Source organism: Gracilinanus agilis, chromosome 2 (genome assembly GCF_016433145.1).
Source record: "Gracilinanus agilis isolate LMUSP501 chromosome 2, AgileGrace, whole genome shotgun sequence".
Taxonomy (NCBI): domain Eukaryota; kingdom Metazoa; phylum Chordata; class Mammalia; order Didelphimorphia; family Didelphidae; genus Gracilinanus; species Gracilinanus agilis.
The window spans coordinates 636,383,121-636,410,503 of NC_058131.1; the positions used below are offsets into that span (position 1 = coordinate 636,383,121).

Genomic DNA, 27,383 nt, shown 5'->3' on the forward strand with positions numbered 1-27,383 from the left:
TCCTGAGTTCATGTTTAAGATATAGTTAGATGTGAAATCTTTTTCTGTTTTTCATTTTTTTCATTTATCTAATGACCTAATTTTGCTGTCTTGCTTAATAAGAAAAATTGAAAGTACCCATCATTGACATTATTGGTATAATATACTGTTTACTTTTATAATTTCATAGGAAGAACACAGAAGCAAAACATTAAATTGAATAGACTGAAAAGAATTTAGTCTACTATATTCTCCTCAGTTCTTCTTTATTAGATATTGTTGTTTAGCTATTAAATTAATTCTTACTAGCATCTAGATCCTTTTGAATTTGTGGTTGTAGTCTGTAGTCTCTCATTCTGTTGCAATCACCATTTCCTTAAATATGCCAGGCAGGAATTTGCAGAAAGTTTTGTAGGCACTTAACATTACCCTGACCATATGCATGGTAGAACTGATCCAATAACAAGGGTCTGCAGCACTAATCAGGGCTGAGATGATGGGTAGGCTAGTGTAGAGACAATTCTCAATGAAGTTTCAGAGTTCATATTGAGCTCTTGTATGCAGTATTCACATTTATGATGCTTTTCATTATGGGATTCTAGTTGGAACGGATATCTCTTGTCTTTGTATATCTATACCCAAAGCTCATTCTTGGTCCCAAATGACTCCCTGGTCATGTGCTTTCTTTTCTTCCAAAAGCTTTCTATTTGGCACTTGTTGCTTCCAAGGCAGAATTTCTTATTTTCCCTGATTCACAGTTGAAGAGAACACAGTTTCGGTTTTCTAAGGAATTATACTATTAAGGAGAAGCAATGAAAAGACTCTCTTCTGGAGCCTTCAATAACTCCACAGTGTTGTTCCTACTCCCAACATCTTCCTTTTTATTAGTGACACTGTAAGGGAAAGATGAAGTTGTACCTAGGTCTCTCAGGCCTCCACGCCCCTGGTATTGGATTTGGCACTTGGGAAACAATCTACTATTACTCTTCTGTTGTTATTGTAGAAGGATACCATCATGTAGGCATGCAAAGAAACATGAAACTGAGAGCTGTCTGTGGCTTCCTGAGGCCCCCCCTCTTCCTCACCAAGGCTCACCTGAGGCTCTTAGTAACAGCAGAGGGCTGCATGGAAATGAATTTGCCTGATTGGGGAAATCCTCTTCTCTCCTGAGGCTATTTTTATCCACCTGGTATTACAGGTGTCATGTCTGCCCAGGGCTATTCACACAATTAATGGAGACACAGTGATTAAAGTGTCCCCAGCACTTTGTGGTTTATTAATTCCCCCCGCCCCCTTTTTTTTTATCTTTATAATCTTATTTTTTCTTATTCTGATTTTTTCATATGGCATCTGGGCTTTAGTGGTCTTAAGTAAAGCCTGCCAAAATGCCTAATGTAAGATATATGTATTTAAGGGCTGGAGTAAGTATTAGCAATATTTTAGAGATTGGATTGTCTGATAGGCAGCTAGGTGTTAGCAATAGATAGAGTGCCAAGCCTGGAGTCAGGAAAACTCATTTTCTTTGGTTCACATGTGACCTCAGACATTTTCTAGCTGTGTGACCCTAGACAGGTCACTTAGCCCTGTTTGCCTCAGTTTCCTCATCTGTAAATGAGCTGGAGAGGGAAATGACAAGCTACTATAGTGTCTTTGCCAAGATAACCTCAGATGGGTCATGAAGAATTGGACATGACTGAAACAACTGAACAACAACATTGTCTAATTTCTTTGGATTCTCACTGCTTGATGAGTTAGACCCCTCTTCTAGGGACTAGATCTAGATACCATGGGAGGAAGTGTCAAAGAGTCAAACTGAAGCCAGATGTTGGGAAAAACTTTCTAACAAAAAGAACTGTCAAAAAGGGGAATGAGAAGTGATGGGTTTCCCTTGAAGCTCTACAAGCAAGATTCAGAGAATGCATTGATCTGCTGTCATAGAGATTCTTTTTCAGGTATAGATTGATTTCTAAGGTTTCTTCTAGCTCCAAAATTTTTGCTTTTGTTACATGACTATTTTTTTACTCATCACCTATGGGCTTTCTTTCATATTTACCCAAATGAGCTCTTCCAAACCTCTTTTTTGCCCCTCTTAACCTCTTACACCTTTCCCAATCTTAGCTAATGGCCTCTCTCTCCACTTTAATAGGAAGCAAAGAATCAAGACCATCTATCTTGAATTTTTCTCATGTCTTCTGATTTACAACTTTAAATCTTCATTTTTACCTTCTCTCCTCTAGAATATAAGAAAGAGAAGATTCTTGTACTACTGCCCTTAATCTCATACCTTCCTATTTCTTTCAGAAATATATCATGCTCATCTCTAATCTGATATCCCTTTTTACTGTTCTTTCCCTACCACCTATAAGGTTTTTCATATCCCCATCTTTAAAAAAAAAGGAAAAAAGAAAACATAATTAACTCGACCATTTCAAATTGTAATCTTATCTCCTTCTATGTACTGCTAGAAAAACATCATTTCCTCTTGTTGCCTCTACTGCCTCCTTGCCCATTCACTTTTCAGTTCCTGATATAATAGCTTCCAGCTCTTCAACTCCACTAAACCTGCTTTCCCTGAATTTACAAACAGTCTCCTACAGAATCCAGATGGTCTTTTCTCAGTCATATTTCTTGACTTTTCTGCAGCTTTTGACTCTGTTGACAACCCACTCCTCCTGGCTGTTCCTTCCTTCTTTGGCTTTAGTGATGCTTTTTTCTGCTCTTCCTACTTGTATGACCTTTGCTTTGCAGTCTCCTTTTTTAGTTTGTTATTTTCCTTGCAAGGCTGTCTTAGCCTCCTTTTTGTTTTATGGAGGTCTAGTTAGCTTCCTTGTATTTATTTACTTGTTAGTGTAATAATAATGAGAGCCAAGTAACCAGTGTTATGATAGAATGGGAGAGAGAGGGAGTCTGTATAATGAGTCTCTCTTCCAGCTCTCCCCTGAGGTTGAATTTGCACTGGGAGACTTAGGGGGTGTCACCCTGAAACTGGGTGACCTGGATGGTCATGCTGCCCCATAGGAGTTGGGGCAAGGCTTCCCTATAAGATGAGTTATGTGGTACCCCAATCTGATTCTGAATGAGGGTGGGGTTTACACAAGCCCTCCCCCAAGGTCAGTCAACTTCACAGTGGGTGGTCTGGCTCCAAGATGGAGGCAGCCAGACCAAGCTGTGATTCCCCTCTCCCTCATTGTCTCTCAGGCACTCTGGAACACTATCTGACTAATGAATGGGTTTTATTATTTGCAATTCAGGGATTGGGGAAAGGGGTGAAGGGTAGAGGGATTTGGGGTGCCCTCTTCTCTATTTCTAAGGGGTCTCACTCAAGAGGGAACCTTTGGGGTTCCCAGTCCCAAGCTTCTTCCCCTCCCCTTCTCCTTCTGTTTCTACTTCTAGTTTTCTGTTTTTGTCCTTTTTCTATAATTGTAAGGTTTGAATGAAAGGGGGTCTCTCAGCAAGGTTGGGTAATGGGTGAAGGAGACTAAGAGATTGCTCCCAAAATGATTCTCAATGCTTACTCAATGGTTGAAGTCTTGATGGACGAGAAGCAATGGAATACCTTTGACCAGGGAATCGGGGTATCAATGTCCAAAGAAAGATCCTCAGGAAGCCCTCAGGACTGGATCTGAGCTGGGATGTCCTCCTCCTCTCTCCTCTCTGTCCTCCGCTGGAGGCCCTTCTCCTCCTTCCTCCTCCTGAGAATTACCCAGCACCCTCCCAACTGCCAGTAACTGTCAGCCACTCCTTCTCTGGCTTCCTTTGTCCCAACCCCCTTGCACAAATCCCATCCTTTCATTAGTTGTCATTGTTTAAGAGTTATTATTTCTACAGAATTGGCTTCTAGAGCCATAGGGCTGTTTCTCTCCTTAGCTCTCCACATGGCTATCCCAATAGGATATCAAACTCAATATGTCCATAACAGAACCAACCATCTTTCCCTCCAAATCTGCTCTTCCCCAACATTTCTCTCTTTCTTGTCAAGAGCCCTAGTGTCTTTCTGTTCACTCCTGTTTATATCCAGAATCATCCTTAATGCTTCCCTTTTCTTCCCTCATTTCCCCTCACCCTCCTGTGCTTTTCTACTCTTTGTTTCTCTTGCGCCTCACCTAGAGCCTTGCATTAGATGATGCACTTAATAAATGAGTGTCAGACTGGGTTCCAAGTGGGGCCACCACCCTCTACCTCCCCACCACCCAAAAGTTCCCAATCCCCACTCCCAAATTTCCCATCAATGTTCTTTTCCCCTTTTTCCTCCTGCCTGGACACTCCCTCACTTTATCCCCACCCATTAGATTCACAATCCCCATTCCATTCTGACCTTTAGGTCCATTGCTCCCCTTCCTAGTGGTGGTGATCTTGTCCCCTCCAAGTTCTCCTCTCTGTAGCTCAGACACCCTGATGTCCCTTCAGGGTTCCTGACCTTAACCTTTGCCCTGAAGTTATACCCAGAAGATCTTGAGACCTTCTTCTCTGCAGCAAAATCCTCTGCTTTGTGTTGTTTCTCCCAGTCAGAGTGTGAACTCCTAGAGACTAGGCCTTCTTTTTCTGTAGGTTTCTTTAGTACTTAGCAAATGCTTGTAACATAGTAAACAGATTATAAATACTTTTGTTGTCTATTCAATACATGTTTATTGAATTGTTGTCTTGCTATTATTGTAAGATTCTATGATATTCATTACATTTTACACAATTTACTTTTTTGGAGTCAGAAATCCTGAGTACTTAATTTATTTAAGTTTAACAGATTAACAGACATTTAAGAGCCTATTATGTGCAAGACATATCCAAGGCATTGGGTTCCAAAGACAAAAAATCAGAAACAGTTTTTGCTAAGATAGAACTTATATTTTTCTACCACGTTGTTTTGTTTTGTTTGTTTGTTTTTCCCCTGAAACTAGTCATAAAGTAAACTAATATTGGCTGATGCTCAAGCCTTTTGTATATTAAGTATTCACTATTTGCATAAATGATGAGAAGGCTTTGTTTTCTGGGAAGAGGAAAGATCATAAGAATCATTTGATTCAGTAATCAGAAAAATTTTTTATTTTATTTTTTATTTATTTTATTAAATTATTTATATTATTTATTTATTTTATTTTTTAGCCCTTCCCTTCCTCCTTAGAATCAATACTGTGTATTAGCTCCAAGGCAGAAGAGTGGTAAGGGCTAGGCAATGGGGGTCAAGTGACTTGCCCAGGGTCACAGCTAGGAAGTGTTTGAGGTCACATTTGAACCTAGGACCTCCCATCTCTAGGCCTGGCTCTTAATCCACTGAGCCACCCAGCTGCCCCCTTTCAAGCATTTTAAGTAATCATTAATTTGTTAGTTAAATCGTTAATATATCTTTGTGTTTTATCATGAAAATTAACAACCTCTTTTAAGGTTTCCCTCCTTTATCATGAAATTTAACATCCTCTGTCAAGGTTTCCCTTTAGGAAACCTTAAATTCTAACCTTTAGGAGACCAGTTCTTCTTTGATGTTTCTTTTGCAGCTTTATTTTTAATGCCATTAGCTCAATTCAAGGAAGCACTAAATGACCTGGTATAAAGTTGGTGAGAGGAAGTAGACCTAGTTGGAGTAAGGGTTTGGGAAGGCTAGGGTCAAGGTGGAGAGGCCTGGACCCATGTGGGATGGAGAGGGAAATTTTTGGTTAGTCATCCGAGTTTTCACATTGGAAGAGTAAGAGGTGTGTGAGAATGGAGGCAAGGGATGGAATTCTTGGAGGGGGCATGGAATCTTGGAAGAGGAGCAGGAGACCAAATGACAGTTGGAAGAGCAGAGAGACTTCTGGGAGGGATTTGCCTGAGAGGGGGCTCTTAGGGGGAAGAGCTCAGTGAGGGGAGACAGAAACGAGCTCTGAGCAACCTGAAGGCATCCTTGAAGTTTCCTGACCTAATTGAGAAAATCTGCTACCTTTGTTGACTGACATCTTGATATCACCTCAGTCCAAGATTGTGCCAACCAGTGTTTGGGGGTTTCTGGACTCCATTTGGGGAGCAGATCCCTGAACCCCCTCTTTCCCTTGAACCTTACCTTTCAGAGACCCTTATCAAATATAGACAAACTGATTAGAGATATTAGGCATAGGCTTAGTGGGAAGGGCAGGTGAAGCTTTGAGTTGAGACATATTTGGTCTCCTAAAGGCAAAGAACCTGGAAGAAATTAAGCTTTAGGGAATCCTGCACCCACTGACTACCACCAATTTCCTTCACTCTTATCCTTTACCTTGTTATCTTGAATAAACCCTAGAAAAGTCAGATTGCGTTTAAGATTACTTGGGAGACAGTTAAGGGAAGGAGTGCTGCAGCTAAATCAGGCAGAAATCCATCTTTAAGCCTGACCACCTGTGGTGCAGAGGGGGGAGGCTTATGTGAGCCCTGATTCAGAGCAACAACGAATCAGGTCACCATGTACCCTAGCTTATGTGGAAGCCTTCCCTCCAACCTTTGAGGGGTGGCATACCATTCCCTAGTCCCCCAGTTTCCAAGGGGACCCCCTCATAGTCTCACAGTATTGGTGGCCAACACTGAGTGAAGAGGAGGTTTGCTACACTGATTCCACCTTATTCTCTTAGCTCTTCCTCCTCCTCATTAGCCACCCTAATACAGGTGGTAGGAGTTTGCTGGTTATAGGACACTAATCTCTGCAGAGAACCAAGGGATCAGAGCAGGGAGCAAAACAGGAGAGTCTCTACTCGACTTTACCTCAAAGATAGAGTGATGTTTTGCAATGGATTTCTTAGTAGCACCCATGTGGAATTCCCCGTGGGGTCTCAAGTAGGTCCATCCAGCAGAGACTTCAGCAGTGATATCACTTTGTTCACCTGCCCTGGCTTATTCTAAAAAAATATTTGTCAGGAAAATGCAGATAATGTAGAAAAGTTTTCTTTCAGTGGTGGACATTGATAGTATGCAGATAACTGTTGCAGTACTTTGGTTTATGCAGCAGTTATGTTTCTGAAAAGGTTTGTATAAATAAAATCATGATGATTTATATAATATTTTACTAGTTTACAATGTTTGATTCTTGCCCCAGCTTTTCTTTCACATAGTTAATGATGTATAACCAAGCAATTAAACATAGATTATTGTTGAAAATAACTGCTCATTTTTTTAATTGAAGAAACTTGTATAATAGAAGACCTCCTTGAAGTTTGGATTTTTGCGTATTGAGTTTTCTTAAAATGAGGCAACATTATTAAGCAGCAGTTATTTCTACCATCACTTGAACTAGTAGAAACCTTTTTGGAGGGAGGTTGAGCACTAGAATTGGAGTCATTGCATCAAGTTTGAAATTCCAGCTATATTGCTTGCTATACCTGTGTGACTTCAACAAATCCATGAACCTCTTTAGCCTTAAATGTAAAATAAAAGGAGGTGGGATGGGTAAGATGGCCTCTAATGTCCCTTCCAGCTCTAAATCTGTACCTTTCTGCTATAACTTCAAGTCAAAACAAATTAGTAAAAGGACTTGTGCATGTTGGCAGTTTACTTGAAACTCCCAGGATTGTCATTTTAGAGTTGGAAGGGACTTCAGGGGCCATTTAGACTAGCCTTTTATTTCATAGATGAGGAAACAAGCCTAACAGGAATTCATGACTTAATCAAGATCTTCCATACAGGTAGTAGCAAAGTTGGGATAAGATTTATTTAAAACATTTATTCAGTTGTTATATTGACATAGACTTTAAAATAGTTTGTTTGGTTTTGATTTAATTAGTGATTATTTTTGTCTTGATAGTTATGAATGCAGGAATGAGGAAATACTTCCTACAAGCCAATGATCAGCAAGACCTAGTAGAATGGGTAAATGTTTTGAACAAAGCTATAAAAATAACAGTAAGTATTCTTATTCTTTCTTAAAAGTGTTCATGTCCAGAAGAATTCTATACATCTTTTAAGATTCTAGTTTCATGACAGTTATTTACTAATCTTTATTGAAGTAGTATTTATTTCCCAAGTAATGTTTCCTTTGAAGTTGACTCTTCTAGTGAGAATTACATTTTATATATCTCTTGCATTCTTTAGTTACCATCTGAAAGTAAATAATTTCATATTTATATAAAGACCATTTATCCCAACAATGAGTTAATATAACTCCAGGTTTTGCTCAGAGGTTAAGTTGCATTTTTTTGTCTTGCGCTAGAACAGCTTGTTACCACATGACAGTGAACACCCACACACGGCATCTGATCTCGACATGAAGCACAAGTTATTTTTAGGGTTTTTTTTCACTGTGTAGTTTCAGGGAAGCAATTTCATGGACTGATTCAGAAGGTCATATTCTTCTAAGAGTCTAACTGACCAAATGGGGCAGATACTCTTGTAGCAACTATTTGCTCTTTTTTATTTAGGAAAATCATTTCTAGTAACTGTTTCTGTGTAGCTTCAGTTAAGCAGTTTGTCATGTTAAACCACAGGTTACTTAGTCATATTTTAGATTTTTAAGAAGCTTTAGAGTTTTTTATACATATCTGAACTACTATAATATCTAATATTTTCTAAGTCACAATTTGTAGTGAAAGTAACAGTATTTTAAAATATTAATAAATGTATATTACTACTATCAGTTTGCTTGCGGCTTTTATCTTTCTCATGTTCAGAACTTTTTTTTAGCTCTGAATAAGTATCTAGTAGTAATCAGTATTGATATTTTTTATTGTTTCTATTTAGAAAAGATTTACATGAAACTTGCTTATGAATTGTTTCCAACTGGATTAAAGTGGATAAATGTTTTTTGGTAAAATAATTTGATAATGTTTTAATGTAAAATACCTTTGTAATACAAAGTGAACCTAGAGAAAATGGACAGCTTTTATTAGTATAATGAAACTATTAAGGAAGTGCCTATGCTTTTAATCATATTTTATCAATTTTCTTCACCTCACATTTTACATATACATACACATATACATGTGTGTATGTATATGTATATAGAGAGTATAATCTGGAGCTGTGAATGTATCGAATTATATAGCCTACAAAGTAAGACTTTGCTGATAAGAATATTCTTTTAAAATGAGAAATTCATGGTTGTAGCTAGTTAAAATAATGTACACAATTTAACTGGCTTTTTGATTTACTTTTCTGTGGGAAAATTCCAAATAATTTTAGCAATATAGCATTTTGTTTTTTAGTGATCTGCAAAATATTGTATAGTATAAACGTTGAAATTTTTTTCAAAACTTAAAATTGCATCTGTTTTGGAAGTATATGTTTAGGGAAAGAGAAAGAGAGTAGTTGATTGTTTAACTGTATTTTAATTACAGTGTCTTGCCATCCTGATGGTCTGTCCACCTACATAGTTGCCTGGTATCTTTTCTTAGATACTTTATGTAGGCCTGTGTGAATGCTGGTGGGTGGTTACCTTTTTTTAAAATTTCTTTCCTCTTTATAAAATATGGGAGAAAACAAATGACCTAAACTTGAAGGCATATAAACCATAAGATTTTGAAAAATTAAATTTTAAAGCAAATTGGCTTTTAGCTATCTCCTTGTGTTAATGATAATCATTTAGGTGAGCCCTTCCAAAATGCACATCATGACAACACAAAAAAATGTTTTTACTATAGATTTTAATCTGCATTTTAAAAGTATGATAATAAAGCTTGTAAAATGTTGTTAGTGTCATAATTCCCACCCTAGCAAAAAACCTCATAAATTGCTGGGTACTTTACTTTGCCATAGAGAAATTGGTATAAAAGAGAGAAGCAATATGGTGGGGGTAGATAGTACTGGAAATGAAATAAGGAAGATGTCTTGCCTCTGACACAAAAATATGTGATCCTCCTTAAAGCAAACTTTCTGAACCTAGTTCCATCATCTGTAAATTAGGCATGATATCTGTGATTCTTACATTGAAGGGTTTTTGTATTTCCAATGTGATACTATATAAAGCATTCAACAAAGTAGAAAGTAGCATTAGTTCTTATTGTAGGTAGCCTGCCTGGAGGGCCTTGATGATTTTAGTCATTATTTTATATTAGTATTCTTCATTGAGAGTGCCAAGCCTGAAGTTTTTGTAGAGGCCCAAATGATCCGAGGAATAAACATTGGAGTGCTTTGATTTTTCTTTAGTAATTTTGGTTCATGATATTTAGGTCAAATAATGTACATTAAGCTATTTCTAAATAATTCTTTCTAATAATGTTCATAAATTATTAGGTCTGCAAAGCTTTTATTTTTTTATTATTTTTTTTTTTTACAGCATAGTAACCTTCCTTATTTAAATCTTAAAATCTTTCTCTGTTTAACAGTGGTAATTGGATCCAAGGAAATGAAGATAGGTGAAAAACTTTACTGAGCATTGGTCAGAGGGGTTAGTCCCATAGGATGATGTAATAAATAAAACTATTATGGCATAGTTTTTTAACTTTATGGTAGAGTTTAATGAGATAGTAGTGACTTTAATCAGAAACAGCATTGATTAGGGTGACTGTGATCCATAAGGTGCTTATGAAGTATGATTCCCTTTTTTATTTTTTTTTGCTGTTTATCATATCTCAGACTCAGAGAATACAAGCACATTTTTGTAGAAAAATTGTCATTTTTCCACACAATCATAAAATTTGCCTGCTGTTTTTTAAAGGGGTTGAAATGAAATAGAATTAAGGTACATTTCTTTGATGTTAGCTTAGTAGTTCTCAATAATGCTATTTTTCTTCTCATTAAGCAGTAGCTAATTTATGTCTATTTTAATGGGTGATTTTAAACTTTAAATGGGAGTATTTTTTGATAGACTGATACATATTCAATGTTTATTTCACTGATATTATTTCATTGATATATTTTTATTGATTAGAAATACAAAGTGTTCAAAACTTATTCATTTTTATATTTTAATTTTTTGTTTTTATATTTGAATAATTCTATAAAACCAAAACCCCAAATCACATACCCAAATAAACAAGTGATGAATCATATTTTTGCATCTGCCTTCCTGTGTCCCTATAGTTCTTTCTTTGGAATGGATAGCATTCTTTTTCATAAGACCCTCAGAATTGTCCTGAATCATTGTACTGCTGTTAGTAGCAGAGACTGTCATATTTGATCATTCCACAATATCACAAAAATGTAATCTATTTTTACTTTAAATTTGGTATCAGATTGTTGTCATGGAAATTATTCTTTGTTTAACATTAAGAGTTTTATAAGGGCCGATAGGAAGCATTGAGCTTAATTAAGACTCCTGTTTCTTTACTGTCTTTTATTTTTAAACAAAGCTTTACTAAGAATAAATGGAAAATAGGAAGCCAGCATGAAGTTCACAAGATAGCAAAATATTTCAATATGTTAAATTTAGTAGTGAGGAAACACCTTTTCAAAACAGGTATTCAAACCAGAGTGCATGGCTAACTTTCAGCCTACAGCATCCATCTTGTCTCTTAATAAATAGATTTTATATACTGTATTTGAACAGCTAGTTCTCTCTGTATATAGCTAGTAATTACTTTTTCTTTTGTCAGGAGAGAAGTTCCCCACTCTTCATTCTAAACAGTCATAGGCTATGAAGATGCCTGATGCCCATTATAAATTGTTCTGGTTTATATCAATGAAAATAAAATGAAGTAAAGTATCATCTAGCAGCAGGGTACTGATTTTCAAAAGTGCTCTAAAAGGTTCAGTCTCTTAGAATAACTTACAAATTATTCTTTGGACCCAGGAATCTGTATTGAAAGTTTCCAGAAGCACCCTTGGTACATTTTGTTTTTGCAATTAAAATTATTGTACTGTGACAACTGGGTAGACAGAATTTTTGCTAATCTTTTTTTCCTTGGGAGTTAAACATTTGATTGATTTTATTTAAATTACAATGTTTCTTTTATTCAGTTGTAAAGTTATATGAAGCTTTCAATTGAAACTTCATTTTAATATAAGGAAATGCTGAGAAAACTGAAATGATAGAGTTGATTTTTATCTAAACAAGCTGCTCTACTTGGCCATTAGGCCTTTATAAGGGACTTCCACAAACAGATCTGTTTAATTCTGCAAACTCTTATTTAAATCACTAATCCTTGCTTTAAGCTTATTCTGGGTACCTCTGCATCCTAGCTCAAACCATTGTCCCCCAATGCTTTTCCTCCTCTGCCTCAACCATTTCTGTCTGTTAAAATTCTTGCAGTCTATAGGTACCTAGATTGAGTAATCTCTTCCATGAAACCTTCTCCAGTCCTATCCTGTCACTGGAAAAAACAACAAAAACACTTATTAATTACCTACTAATGGCATAGTGGTTAGAAGACAGCAGTGGAGTCAGATAAACTGTATCCAGATTCTCCCTTGAAAGGCATATTAGTTGTGTGAATATGAAGAAGATATAACAATATACCTGGCTTTTTTCAAATGAAATTTAAAAAATTTATTTTTCAAAATTCATAAAATTAAATAAATGTTAAAGAATTCAGATAACTAAAATTTTAACTGATTTTTGGTGTAAATTAAAAAATTTAGACTTCTGAAGTTATTAAAACTTTAAATTGCATTAAACCTTTTGGGATACCTTATATATGTAACATATGTAAACTGAAATAATTTCTTTTAAAAACAAAAAAATCTTATCTATTCCATAATGCTTCATGTATTTTCTAATGACAAAGAATAGAGAAAAGTGCCTCTTCCTTTGGAAACTGTTAGGAAAAGAACACTACTGTGCATAAACTTTTCACAGTATAAGACATAAAGAAATTGTGGAGATAGATTCTAAAAGGTGACAGACAGTAATGATCTGATAATTATTATGCATTCAAGTTTTCTAGTATATTTATGCCAGTATCTTTTTACATACTAGATTTTTAAATTTCTTGAGAGCTGAGCTTACATCTTATTTATTTTGGAAGCTCTCTAAATACCAAGAACAATAGGTCACCTATAAGCATAGCATCTATGTTTTTTTATCCAAGTTATTAATAAAATTTTCATTCAGGACAAGGTCCCTGTGGCATTCTATTAGATATCCACCTTCAAGTTGACACTAATCCATTTCAGAAGACCTAGGTTAAAGTTCTACCTCTGCTGCAAACTCAGCTGGATGATTTTGGCTTCAGTTTCATTATTAAAATAAGGCAGTTGAACCTCGATGAACTCTAAAAGTCTCTTCCAACTCCTACATACTATTATTCATTTGTGCCATATTTGATAATTGTATCTACTTGACATTTATTTATTTATTTATTTATTTATTTATTTATTTATTTATTTATTTTTTAGGGCCTTAACTTTCGGTGTATTGTCTCATAGGTGGAAGAGTAGTAAGGGTGGGCAATGGGGGTCAAGTGACTTGCCCAGGGTCACACAGCTGGGAAGTGGCTGAGGCCGGGTTTGAACCTAGGACCTCCTGTCTCTAGGCCTGGCTCTCACTCCATTGAGCTACCCAGCTGCCCCTTGATATTTATTTTTATTATCAGAACAGCACATTTTCAGACCACAGTCCTACCAAAAAAACAAATATACAAATAAATATGCAAATATACAATAAACAATAAGCACCTCTGAAATTTTTGTTAATGTTTTAATTGCCAAATTCTGCTTTTGCTATTATATCTTGGTCCAATTTAAGAATGAGTTTTCATACTCATTATAAAGCATTTCATTTATCTGCCTTGAATTTTTTTTTTAAACCTCTACCTTCTATCCTAATATCAGCTCTAAGACAGAAGGGCAGGGGTTAGGCAAACAGGGTTAACTGACTTACCTAGGGTCCCACAGCCTAAAACGTGTCTGAAGCAAGATTTGAATACAGATCCTCCTGACTCCAGGCTTGGTGCTACCTTGCTGCCCCTCTTGTCTTAATTCTTTTTGTTTTAAAAAGATACATAAATATTTCATATTATTCTACCATCATCACCCTCCGCCCTGCCAAGCCAAAAGTTTCCTTGGTTAGATTACTCTAAAATATTCTCTATTGTTGAATATACTTTTGTTTATTTTTATCATCTGAAAATGAAAAATAACAATAAATGATTGCTAGCACTTTAAGAATTGCAAAGCACTTTACAAGTCCTATTTCATCTTCATAACCCTGAGAGATAGATGCTATTATTGGCTTCATTTCTTAGATGAGAAAAGTGAAGCAGACAGGTTGGATTACTTGTTCTTTCTAATGTTTGAAGCTGTATTTTAACCTAGAACTCTGTCTACTACACTACTTTAGTATCTTCAAGAATTTGTGATTTTATTTATTTAGCCAGGCTACAAAGACTCCATTGCTTTTCAAATAGTTGTCATAAATTGCTTGAGATGGAAAAAAATCATCACTCATCGTTGAAATTCTGAGAAAATATTAACAAGGCACTCTCCAGGAACAGGCCTTTAGTCAGTTGTTAGAATACACAGTTAAGCTTGTGTTCTGCTGGCATATACTTTGAGAACCCAAAGTCACTTCCACTTCATAATATCAGACTTGACTGAAGAAAAATATATCAATGCTTGGAAATTATGGCTAGAAAATATTGTTTATAATGACTTGAAATCATTTTTTTTAAGGTACCAAAGCAATCAGATCCACAGTCTCATTCTGATAGCTTAAGTCGCCAAGTTGACACTCCAGGTGGAAAAAAGCAAGTGTCTTACAGGACAGAAATTGTGGGTGGTGTACCTATAATAACACCAACTCAGGTAAATAACTTAAAACTCATAACATTTTTTCTTCTGTGTGACTATTGAGTTTCTAAATTCACTTATAATACTAATATAAAGTTAGTTCTTCCTCACCTTACTAAAAGTATTTGTACGTCATCGATTTTATTGGAGTTTTTGTTTTTTAATCTTTTTTTCTGAATAATAACTTCACTGGGTTTAGATGAAGAAACTCTATGATATGAAAGCCCTGAAATTTATTTCTAACAGGCTTAATTGTCCGTAGGCAAGAAATGTCATTTGTCCTAAAGCATAACTATAACAAGCCTCCAAAATATACTGGGAACTGTTTATTTTGGGATAGTTTTGAAAATTCTTTTATTTTGGTATGCATTTTAAATACTTAATGATCTTTTTAATATTTAGATGTTTGTTGTATATTTTGTTGATATGCATACACAATGATGCTTTTATTAGGTATTTGTTGTATCATTTCATAATTATATTGAACATTTTCTTGAAATGACACCCCGTAACTTAAAAGTCCTCGAACTGATTCATGGCATAGGACGTGCTTTAGAGCTCAAATAGAATTATTAGCAGTAAGGAAGATTTAGAAAGAGTTATTTGGCCTGTCCAATCTTGATATTTATATATTCTTTCTTGGTGCACCACAAAAAAGAGGAAAAAATGTCATTCATTCTTTCATGGCCTGGAACTTCAGGAATAAAAGTATCATCTTAAACAATAACAATAATAACAAGTTTTATTATATACTAGATTTTTCAAGTCTTTTGGCAGGGGAGAGAGAGTAACAGAGAATTCTTCCTCTTCATATGTTTTCTAGGGTCTGGACCAGACCTAGTCAGGATTATGTGAACTTTCTTATAGATAGGGACCTAATATGATCATATAGATTTAAAGATTCAGTTAGACTAAGCTTCTAACAACATTGTACTTTGTCATGATTTCAAGTGAGTGGAAAGGATTTTGTCTATACTTGTATTAAAAAATTTGAGTACTTCATATGCTTGACCATTTTAATTTTGCATAGAATTAGGGATTTTGTTGGATGTCCATTTTAGTGCTGCGGAATCAATGGCAGGTGCTTTTAAGAAGCCCAAATTATTTTTCTCTTTGGCATTTTAATAAGTGACTAATTGAATGCATAATGTGAGTAGGTTTAGTTCATTTTTATTTAATTTTTAATTTTTGCTTTTTTTTTCCCTCAGAGATGAGAAAGGAGATGGATAGAGAGATGAGAAATTTTAAATAATTCAAATTATTTGGATGATGTTGAACTCCCTGGATCAGGAAATAAATAAGAACTTCTGAGACTGACTTAAGGCCCCATGTTAAGGTTTAGGGTTCTTTAGGAATAATTTCCCTTGGTATGTATAATGGATTAACTGGGAAAATCTTAACCTAAGATCTGATATACATCTAAATGAAATTGAGATAAGATTTATTATGTCCTATTGGGTTGAAAAAAATTACTGTGGATTGAGATGAATTGAGAACCAGAAGTAGAAACAGGAGGTCCTTCCTTCAAATCTGACCTCAGATACTTACTCAGGGAAAGTCGCTTAACCCCAATAGCCTACCCCTTAGCATTCTTCTGTTTTGGAATCAGTACACAGTATTGATTGTAAGATGGAAAATAAGGGTTTTTTTCCCCCCAAAATTTGTTAAAAAAACTTTTGTACCATAAGTAAACATCATCATCTCCCTCCACCCTCCAATCTTTGTTTCATTTTAGAAAGAAGAAGTAAATGAATCTGGTGAAGGTATTGACAGGAATAATCTGAAACGGTCACAAAGCCATCTTCCTTACTTTACTCCTAAGCCACCTCCAGATAATGCAGTTATCAAAGCTGGTTATTGTGTCAAACAGGGGGCAGTGGTAAGTAACTACAATTAAGTAAATACTCTTGTGTAAAGATGGTAGTATAAAATAAATATCCTTCATGCCAGTAGATCTTATCACTTAGCTCAAGCTGTCACCCAAGTTATTTTTTAAGTTTAACAGAATTTTTATCACATTTGCCTTTCTAGTTTAAGATACAAAGATTCAAACAGAAATGCAGAAAGGAAATAGGAAGCTCTGTAGGTGTTGTGGTCTTTTTGGTTATTGGGAGGGCAAGAGGGAGGAGAATATTTTCTTTGGGTCTTGCTGTGGCTTCAAGGGACTGTGTGGAATGAAGCTTTGAGGACCACAGGTTCTCTGCTACTGAGGACCACAGGTTCACATATACTAAAGAGAGAGCATAAAAGAGAATTGTCTCTCAAGAATGTGCCCAGTTCTGTGTGGCACTTTTTAAGTGAAGTTTTAATAGTCTTTGGGGCAAATTTACTTAATGGCAAATTCAACACACTTTTTTGTTGCTCAAAAATATTATGTTCTTTCAAGAGATAATTATTGAAGTTGTTTTTGTTAATAGTCAATAAACATTTATTAAATACCTCTGATGTGCCAGGTGTGGTGCTAAGCTCTGAGTGGGGATATTTATATCCTCAGATAGATTAGATAATTAAAGAATAAGACAGTCCCTCTCTCATGGAGCTTTCATTCTAATGGGGGAAAACAATACATAAAAGGAGCTGTTGATGGCAAATGAAGTGTTTAACTTAGGAAAGTTGAGCCCTGTGTAAAGGGAGGTGTTAGCATTTTGTTGCTCTATCCTTCAGCCCTCTAATCAGATGGTTGAGGTAACTGAGGGTGCTGAAGAAGTGTTGAGTAAGTTACATTAGTCTCCAAGATGATGAAATTTCAGGAGATAAGCTGATCCCAATGGAGGCATGAATATTGGTGGTATAGAAATCAGAGCACATGATGGAAAAGGAGGATGGAATGAAAGGAGAAACATGCACTTTTTTTTCTAGTAAGCTATGAAAGGGGACAAGTGAAATATATTTAGAATTATTTTATTTTTAAAGTTTTCCTTGTTACTTCAATTTAAGTTTGTCTTACTTACATGGTAATGAAGAGTCGAATCCAGTTCAAATCCATCCAGTGGCAGCTAGGTGGTACACTGAATATAGAATATTTGACTTGTTCTCAGGAAGGACCTGAGTTCAAAATCCTCTCTGACACTTCTTTCTGCCTGTGAAGCCCTGGACGAGTCTCTTAACCTATATGCTTCAATGCTCATTCATAAAATGGGGTAAATGTAAGAATTAGATAAGAGAATATAATGAAGTGGGAAAGAAAAAACATTAAATAAAAGCAAATTAGTTCTCTATGGAGCAGGCATTCCAGAGGACACATTAGCAGGGATGGGTGGCCCGGGAGTGGGCATTGTGGTAACTGGGTTGAGATGAATAGGAATAAGGGAGTGGAGGATAGAGAACAGGGTTTGAATAATGGAATCTGGGAGCTCAGGATCATTGAGAATGAGGACTTTATGACTAGATGAGAGTTTGTTAGTAGTTGATGAGTGACTTCAGATGGGTTATCAATATCACTATGGTTTTGGCCTCAGAGTAGAATACTCTCTGGATTGTAGGCACTAAGGTAAAGGGATCAGTAGAGAGAGCTAATGGCATGGTACTGCTTCTTTCCTTTCTCTGCATCTAGGCCAGACCAGTAATTATACCTAGAAAATCCATTATATACAATACATTGGTCTAGGTATAGGCAGATTTTCAAAGAAAAATAAGAAATGGGTCCTTTCCTTCATGTAACTTAAATAGTGGTTTAATTTCTTGAGCTCATTCCATTAATATATATGGTGAAGAAGGAGGAAGTAGAGGGAAATCTACTTCTTATAGTTTAGAAAGTAGCCCATCAGATTTCCAGTTCAATTAATTCTCTAAGTCTAAACCATTTGTATCACAAGAACTGAAAGCCTGCATCTTTTACTTTTCAGAGTTGTATTAAAACCTCAGGCTGGAGTAACATAAATAATATCATTTGAGTTAAAAAATTGTTTTAATTCAAAGATACTTTATTTTCCCTATTACATGTAATTATAATTCGCAACATATATTTTCCAAAATTATAAGATCCAAACTATCTTCCTCCCCCTACTCGGAGATGGTGAGCAATTTGATCTGGGCCACACATGTATTATCTTGCAAAATGCACTTCCATATTGGTCATTGTTGTAAGAGCATACTCATACAAAACCAAAACCCCAAAATACAACTGTAAATAACAACCAAATGAAAGATAAGTACACTTTGATCCACATCCACCCAAGTCTAACAGTTCTTTCTCTGAAAGTGGATAGCATTCCCCATGATAAATCCTTCAGGATTGTACCAGATAATTACATTGCTGAGAGAAGCCAAGTTTTCACAGATAGTCATCGTATAATATTGCTGTTATTGTGTACATTCTCCCAGTTCTCTTTATTTTGCTCTTCATCAGTTCCTACAGATCTTTTCAGCTTTTTCTAGAATCATCTTGCTTATCATATTTTATAGCACAATAGTATTCCATCACCAGCATATGCTATAATCTGTTTGTTCAGCCATTCCCCAATTAATGGACATTATTCCAAATTTCAATTCTTTGCTACCACAAAAAGAACAGCTGTAAATATTTTTGTACAAGTTGGGCCCTTCCCATTTTTTATTCTCTCTCTGGGATACAGACTCAGTATTGTTATTACAGGATCAAAGGATATGTTTAATTTTATATGGCCCTTTGGGCATAGTTCCAAATTGCCCTCCAAAATGGTTGGATCAGTTCACAACTCCACCAACAATGTATTAGCGCCCCAATTTTGCCACCTCCCTTCCAACAGTTATTACTTTGCTGCCATATTGAATCTGATATGTGTGAGATGGTGCCTCAAGAATGATATCATTTGTATCCAAATGGGAATAGAGAAGTTTTTCAACCTTTGACATTTCTGACTTTTATGTTCATTATCAGAATAATTAAATGACTGTTAGCATTTGACATTCTTAGAAACAGAAGTCTTACTGTTTGTTTTCATCTCTGGCAGATGAAGAATTGGAAGCGAAGATATTTTCAATTGGATGAAAACACAATAGGCTACTTCAAATCAGAACTGGTAAGTTTCTTCAGCACAAACTTTGATGTAAAGATTAATGTTTAGAGCAGGAGTTCCTGACCTGGGGTACATATCCTTTTGGGGATCTGTGGATTCCATATAAGATCAACAGTTTATTTTTTAATTGAAATAAAATTTCTGGATTTAAAAACATTATTCCAAGGAGTCCAGAGTCATTTGCCAGACGGTCAGAGGAGTCCATGACAAAAAAGATTTTTAAAAGAACTGATTTGGAAAGGGAAGGTCAGTTTGTCATGGTTGAAGGGATTTCAGACATGAAGCCAGGTAGATGTGGGTTCAAGTTTTGCTTTTGAATACTATGTGAGTTTAGGCACATTCTGCCCTCAACAGAATCCACCTGGACCCCCTCAACTCCACCAAATTAAAGTGTCATTGGGAAATGTTTATAAAATAAATTAAAATATGATGCAACATAGATAATGTTAAATTGTGGTATTCTAAGTCAGTACGGGCTAGCAGCTATCCTTTTCTATTTAGTTCTATATCACTGCATTAGGTAAGTTGCAAAGAAAGTGCCAACTTGCATTGGAAGAGGGAATTTCCTCTTATAGGATTTCCTGGTACTAATGAATTCATAGATTCAGCCCTTATCGGTATCCATGGCCATGTTATGCTTCCTTGGGATTCTGAATAACTGATTCAGGTCTCTGATAAATGTCCCTTTTGAATGTTATTCGTGTGTATTTTGCTAATGTTGTCTACATGTATCTGGTAAAAGAATCATAAAAGCAGAAAGGGTAAGGCAGTATGGCATAGCAGATGGAGCTAGGAAGAGCTGACTTTAAGTCCTTCCTTGTATACTTTTTAATTTAAGAGACCCTGAGCAAATCAGAATTTCCTAGTGCCCTTCCAGTGTCTCTGTAGGAGGAAAAGTTATAGATGAGTTTGCAAACCTCCTTTGATAAGGGGAATTCTTACAATGTGAGTTCACTATACCAATAAAATTGTAGGTCGAAAACAAAACAAAATTGAAGAGCCACACTTGAAAGGAAAACCTATATGATATGTTCATAGAAGAAAAAAAATAAAACCAGTCATCTTTGGAAGCCAATATCAGGCATGAGGGTTTTATTTTCTTGTTTTTACCCTCTTTCTTTTTCTCCAACCTATCAGTCAATGTGAGGGGAAAAATAGGTGATGTTTCTTTTAGAATCTTGGTATTTTCCTTCCTTGTTTTAAGTTATTTGTGATTTTTCATGATTTTTGTATTATATTTGATTTTAAAATAGTGTGAGATTTACTGACTTTTAATAGTTTATGCTGTATGTAGTTAGGAAATATCTTAATAGCTCAGTTTAAATACAAGTGGATTTCTACTGTTTTAAAGCAGCTACCTGATGGTTAGTAGTAGTGTGTCATGTCTGGGATTGAATAAAAAAGTTAATTAAGCTTAAAATTTGTTTGACAAAGTAGTTCACATTTATATAGTACTTCAAGGTTTACAAAGCACTTCATCCTCATAATCCTTTGAAGTGCATTGTATATGATGCTAAGTTGTGATGTGCAATAGAAGCAGAACACGTGGGTTTGAGTTCTGCTTCTGACATTTCCTACCAACACAGCAAAGGACAAAGTCATTTAGCATGAGCTTCTCTTTCCTGGACTATAAAATAGGGATAATACTTACACTACTTACCTTCCAGGATTGTTGGGAGAAAAGTACTTGGTAATAGAAACTCTATACTGAATTAGCAATCTGATCACATCATTGTGGATAATCCCTTCAAAGATAGAAGTTAAAACTTCCCTGTGGCCACTTTTGCTCTTCTTTTCTAACTTCTCTTATAAGTTTGCCACTAGTCTATTCAACATTTTAATACCTTCCTCACTTTCTCTTGATATCATGATGTTTCCAGTGGAACATGTGGACTGTCCATTGGTTATTTATTACCTCACTCGAACTACATGGCCAACCCACATTTTTCACATATGTTTCTTTAAGACCTCTTTTAACTCTGATTCTATTTGGCAGTATATATTTGTTTTGTTTTGTTTTTTAAACCCTTACCTTCCGTCTTAGAATCAATACTAATTCTAAGGCAGAAGAATGGTAAGGGCTAGGCAATAGGGATTAAGTGACTTGCCCAGGGTCACACAGCTAGGAAGTGTCTGAGGCCAGATTTGAAGCCAGGACCTCCCATCTCTGGGCCTGACTCTCAATCCACTGAGCCACCCAGCTGCCCCCAGTAGTATATATTTGTAATGTGTTAAAAGCCTCCTTAATGGGAATTATTATTTCCCTTTAAGTTTTAAGTTACCAAAATAAAAACAAAACTTTAAATTTTTTTTAATTTCTTAAAATTTACATGCATTTATTTTCACTCTTCTTTACCCATTAAAAATGATTTTTTTTTAAGAAAGAAACCCTTGTAATAAGCATACATAGGAAAAACAAGGAAAAATCTTTTATTGATAATGTCTAAAAATATATGTACCATTCTGCATCTTACTTTACTGTCAGGAGATGTTTCATCTTCAGTCCTTTGGAATCACAGCTTATAATTGCATTGTTCTAATTTCAAGTCTTTCAGAGTTGTGAAAAAGGAAACCTAATTACTCGTTTTAATAGCTTAAAAGTAAGTCAGGCTTTCCTTAAAGGTAGGCATGAGACGTTTGAGGGATTATCTGCCAGTTTTCCCTTTATAGCATGAAGTTTTGTGTTTGATTTGTAGTGATCATGTTTTGGATGACTGATTAGAAGATTAAGTTTTAATATTGATTCCCAAGGAAAATAACTAACGCTGAAAGTGATATTAAAATTAAAAGAAAGGTAATGTGTTGACTTACTTGGTTTTTGGCAGGAAAAGGAACCTCTCCGGATAATACCACTTAAGGAGGTTCATAAAGTTCAAGAATGCAAACAGAGGTGAGGAATACTAATTTAAGTCCTGTTTAAATGTTTTGTCATAGTTGAATAGGTGATATGTCTCTGGCTTCTGATATCTATTTGTCAACATTTTTTTCAGTTTTAGTATTTTAATTGTTTATAGTTGAGAATTCATTTCATAACAATTTTTAAAAATCGCATTTAAAAGATTAGATTTTTCTGTGATCTTCATGATAAATAAAATACTAGAAATATGTTTTTAAAAACTATTAGAGAAAAATAATTTTAAAAAGAGTAGTTTATAATTGGACAACTTGATTTGAAATTTTGTTTTTTTAGATTATTTTTAGTACTCATAGGAGCTGCAAATGTAACTTGCTTGAATAATTTGTCATCTTTGCTGATTCTCCAAAGATAAAATAGAAAACAGCTTTGAAACTGAAACTAACATATGGAGGAGAGGGAGGAAAATATGCTTAATCAGCAGATAGAGCCATGCACAGATAATCAAAAACTGAAACTGAGGTTCTTAAACATAAACATTTTTACTTGTATTATAAATGTAATATAAAAATGTGCCATAACTTTCTTTTCTTCATATGAGATACTAGTAAAGGACTTGACAAAGTAGGCACTATAAAAATGCTTTGTCCTTACTCTCATGCCCAAGTCAAAAAACTAAAATAAAGGTTTAATAATAGTTGCTAATTTGAGTTTGTTTAAATTCATCTAAGACTTTGATTTTTGACATTTGTTTATTCTGAAGAAGTTTACTTTTTTAAAGTCTTGATTTCTATTTGCTTGTTGAAATGATGAAAGATAAGGATGTAATATCAACATTTGGATATTTTTGTTTTCACAGTGACATAATGATGAGGGACAATCTCTTTGAAATTGTAACAACATCTAGAACCTTTTATGTGCAGGTAAGATAATTATTTTGAGATCCTACAAGAAAATAGAAGGCAGTATTAATGTAATAATGCATGTATTAGAATCTATCATTTGTGGAGTTAAAAAAATTATACTCCACAAATAAAAACTTTATATGGAAGGTTATCTTTGAACTAAATCCTTAAGAAATAGAAAACAATCTTTCCATTATTAATATCTTTAAATTACTTTAGAATGAAAAAAATGCTATCAGAATTTGTATTTTGTGTTTCATTTGCTGCCTAATGATAGCTATTAATTCATAAGTGCTGGAACTATTTTTCTTGGAGTGCTGGGTATTATTTTATCCACTTTTTAGTGAGCCTTTAATTTTCTATTTTCCTTATTATTGTAATTTTATGAAAAACTATGATTAAAATTAGAGTTAATTACCTTAATACTACATTGTAGGGTAATTGATTATAGTTTCTTCATCTATTTGCTTACTTGTATTGTAAAAATGTAGTCATTAAAATAATGACAATTTGTGTACCAGTTTCCATTTCAAATGACTTAGAGATAAAAACTTTGACTTTTCAAATTGACTTAAAGGTGGACATAGAAGCAGGATATTGAAAAGTATGATGAAAAATGTGGTTCAGGAGTAAGAAATAAAAAAAAAGCCCAAAGATAATTTCTTAAAAAAAAAAAAAAAACAAAAAAAACACACAAGAATTAGGAGGCACTGAACATAGCAAACATCAAATAACATAAAAATTAAATCTTTTGCATTTTATTTCCTTTTTTTAAAAAATTTTATTTATTTATTTGATTAATTTAGACTATTTTCCCATGGTTATGTGATTCATGTTCTTTCCCTCCCCTCCAATCATATCCCCATCGAACCACGTGTTCAAGCAAATGTTTTTCTTCTGCATTTTTACTCCCACAGTTCTTTCTCTGAATGTGGATAGCATTCATAAGTACTCATAAGTCTCATAAGTACCTCAGAATTGTCCTGGATCATTGCATTGCTGCTAGTAGAGCAGTCCATTATGTTCGATGGTGCCATAATGTATCAGTCTCTGTGTACAATGTTCTTCTGGCTCTGCTCCTTTCACTCTGCATCAATTCTTGGAGGTCTTTCCAGTTCACATGGAATTCCTCCAGTTCATCATTCCTTTTAGCACAATAGTATTCCATCACCATCAGATACTATAATTTGTTCAGCCATTCCCTAATTGAGGGACCTCCCCCTCATTTTCCAATTTTTTGCCACCACAAACAGCACAGCTATAAATATTTTTGTACATGTATTTTTTCTTATCTTTGTGGTACAAACCCAGCAGTGGTATGGCTGGATCAAAGTGTAGGCAGTCTTTTAAAGCCCTTTAGGCATAGTTTCAAATTGCCTTCCAGAATGGTTGGATCAATTCACAACTCCACTAGCAATGCATTAATATCCCAGTTTTGCCACAATGCCTCCAACATTTATTACTTTCCTTTGCTGTAACATTGGCCAACCTGCTAGGTGTTTTGATTTGCATTTCTCTAATTATGAGAGATTTAGAACAATTTTTCTTGTGCTTATTGATGGTTTCTTATTTGAAAACTGCCCATTCATGTCCCTTGCCCTTTCGTATTTCAACAGAAAGAAAATGGTTCTTTACTCATTGGAATCATTCTTGATTCAACATCTCTGTATAGTGTCAGACTACTGACTTGTCATAGCATGTATCAAAATTAATGTAAAATCAGGAGGGAGAATAAAAATGAAAGGGCATAAAATCAAAGTGACTAACCTGAACTGTTTAAACTAAATCTACTTCTCTAAAATGGTAAAGTGAATGGAAGAACAAACATAGACACAAATTATTAGGTTTTCTAGAAAAGTTTAACTGATATAAATCAATTGTCATAATGAGGAGATAGAAAATAGTCAAGGAACTGATTCATCAGCAAGCTCTAGATCTCTTTTCCAAGTAGAAAGGATGAAGGAGGAAAGGAAATACTCATGTATACAATATCTTCTATATGAAGGTACTTGATGAGTGTGTTATTTTTTTTTTTTTTGGCGAAGTGTGCCAGGTAATTCCTTTGGTTTAAAATTGACTGTGTGACTGTAGGCAAGTCATTTTACTTTTCAGTGCTCTAGGCAGCTTTTTAAGACAGGATGTTTAGGAAAAGAAACCAATATGCACTGGTAGAGGGCACTCCCTCATCTGGGAATGAGACTTCTTACCAAAACTTATGGGATGCAGCCAAAGCAGTTCTAGGGGGAAAATTTATATCACCGAGTGCATATATTAACAAATTAGGGAGGGCAGAGATTAATGAATTGGGCATGCAATTTAAAAAACTAGAAAATGAACAAATTAAAAATCCCCAGATAAAAACTAAATTGGAAATAATAAAAATCAAAGGAGAAATTAATAAAATTGAAAGTAAAAGAACTATTGAACTAATAGATAAAACTAGGAGCTGGTACTTTAAAAAAAACAGATAAAATAGAGAAAGTACTGGTAAATCTAATTTTAAAAAAAGGAAAGAAAACCAAATTAACAGTATTAAAGTTGAAAAGGGAGACCTCCCCTTTAATGAAGAGGAAATTAAGGCAATCATTAAAAACTATTTTGCCCAATTATACGGCAATAAATATAGCAATCTAGGTGATATGGATGAATATTTAAAAAATGTAAATTGCCTAAATTAACAGCAGAAGAAATAGAATACTTAAATAATCCAATATCAGAAAAAGAAATTGAACAAGCCATCAAAGAACTCCCTAAGAAAAAATCACCAAGGCCTGATGGAATTTCTTATATCACATGTCCAGACACTGTTTCTGAGAGTTCACTTCATAAATAGGGAGAAGCATTGGAGAAAAATAAATTGGCCAGAAAGCCCAAGTAAGAAAGTCATTCTAAGAGCATTTAAGGATAAAATTATAAGGAATACAACAAATACAAAAAAATGAGAAAATCTATAACCACTATCAAGAACAGTGCTTTTGCCTCATTCAAACTCTTAACATTATGGTCCCAGATATACTTTATGAGGAAGTGGTAATAGGACTTAAAAAAAACAAGAGAAGGGGCAGCTGGGTAGCTCAGTGGAGTGAGAGTCAGGCCTAGTAAAGACAGGAGGTCCTAGGTTCAAACCCGGCCTCAGCCACTTCCCAGTTGTGTGACTCTGGGCAAGTCACTTGACCCCCATTGCCCACCCTTACCAATCTTCCATCTATAAGACAATACACCGAAGTACAAGGGTTTTTAAAAAAAAACAAACAAGAGAAGAAAAGCAGCTGCTTTAGACCAGATAGACAGAAAACACTTGGACTGGAGACTACATAACTTTGAAGATAATGGGGAATTGATTCTGGAGGTTTGTGAAAGAGGAAGATCTCAAAGGCATGGGAAAATTGTTTGACCTTTATTATTTTCTGAAATATGATTGAGAAAACAACTATAACTATCCATCTATATGCCTTTGTCCTCCTACTTCTGTAGCATTTTTATGAGAACAGCCTAAAATCTCAAGAGCATCGTTGTTGAAAGTCCAGTATAAGGATAGGCAGATATTCACAAGTGATACTCTAGCAGACCACAGGAGAATTTAAGATTTTCCTATGCTTTTATTGTTGGTTGACTATTAAAAAATATTTGATTTGCTAGGGGAATATCCTACCTTAGAGTCTCCTCCAACAAAGTATGTCTCGTCTAGCTATCAATATCATACAGAGTACCTTAGAAGGTGTTAGAATAGACATGATTGACCCTCTGATTATTAATATCAAGTGAAGCTTAAAACAGACATGCCCACTAGCTGTGTTTTTATATCTACCATGAAAGATGTCCAGCACAGAATCCAATAAAGAAGGAATCCCTGAAAATGATTAGACTCACTCCACACTCTGTTTGCAGGTCACATTGTGTTGATTATATCAAGTCCTAGAAGCTTGACCTTAAAGGAAGAACCAAAAGAAAGAAACCTATTGTTCAAACTATGATATGAAGTCAAGTGGACAAAACTAATGTTTGTTCATCAGTGTGTGTGTGTGTGTATATATATATATATATATATGTGTA

The 27,383-nt window shown here is 35.0% G+C and overlaps 1 protein-coding gene across 12 annotated transcripts in view; it reads left to right on the top strand.

The window, feature by feature from the left end:
• Positions 1 to 27,383, top strand: part of PLEKHA1 (pleckstrin homology domain containing A1) — a 57,366-nt gene that overhangs the window by 17,760 nt on the left and 12,223 nt on the right. For 6 of the 12 annotated variants that reach the window (XM_044665642.1, XM_044665641.1, XM_044665647.1 and 3 more), the window contains exons 4-9: positions 7,718 to 7,815; positions 14,458 to 14,589; positions 16,310 to 16,453; positions 19,506 to 19,574; positions 22,397 to 22,461; positions 23,285 to 23,348. In XM_044665642.1, the coding sequence (XP_044521577.1) occupies positions 7,718 to 7,815; positions 14,458 to 14,589; positions 16,310 to 16,453; positions 19,506 to 19,574; positions 22,397 to 22,461; positions 23,285 to 23,348 (572 nt within the window). The remainder of the gene's footprint in view (positions 1 to 7,717; positions 7,816 to 14,457; positions 14,590 to 16,309; positions 16,454 to 19,505; positions 19,575 to 22,396; positions 22,462 to 23,284; positions 23,349 to 27,383) is intronic. The other 6 variants (XM_044665650.1, XM_044665651.1, XM_044665652.1 and 3 more) reach the window with 3 other exon arrangements.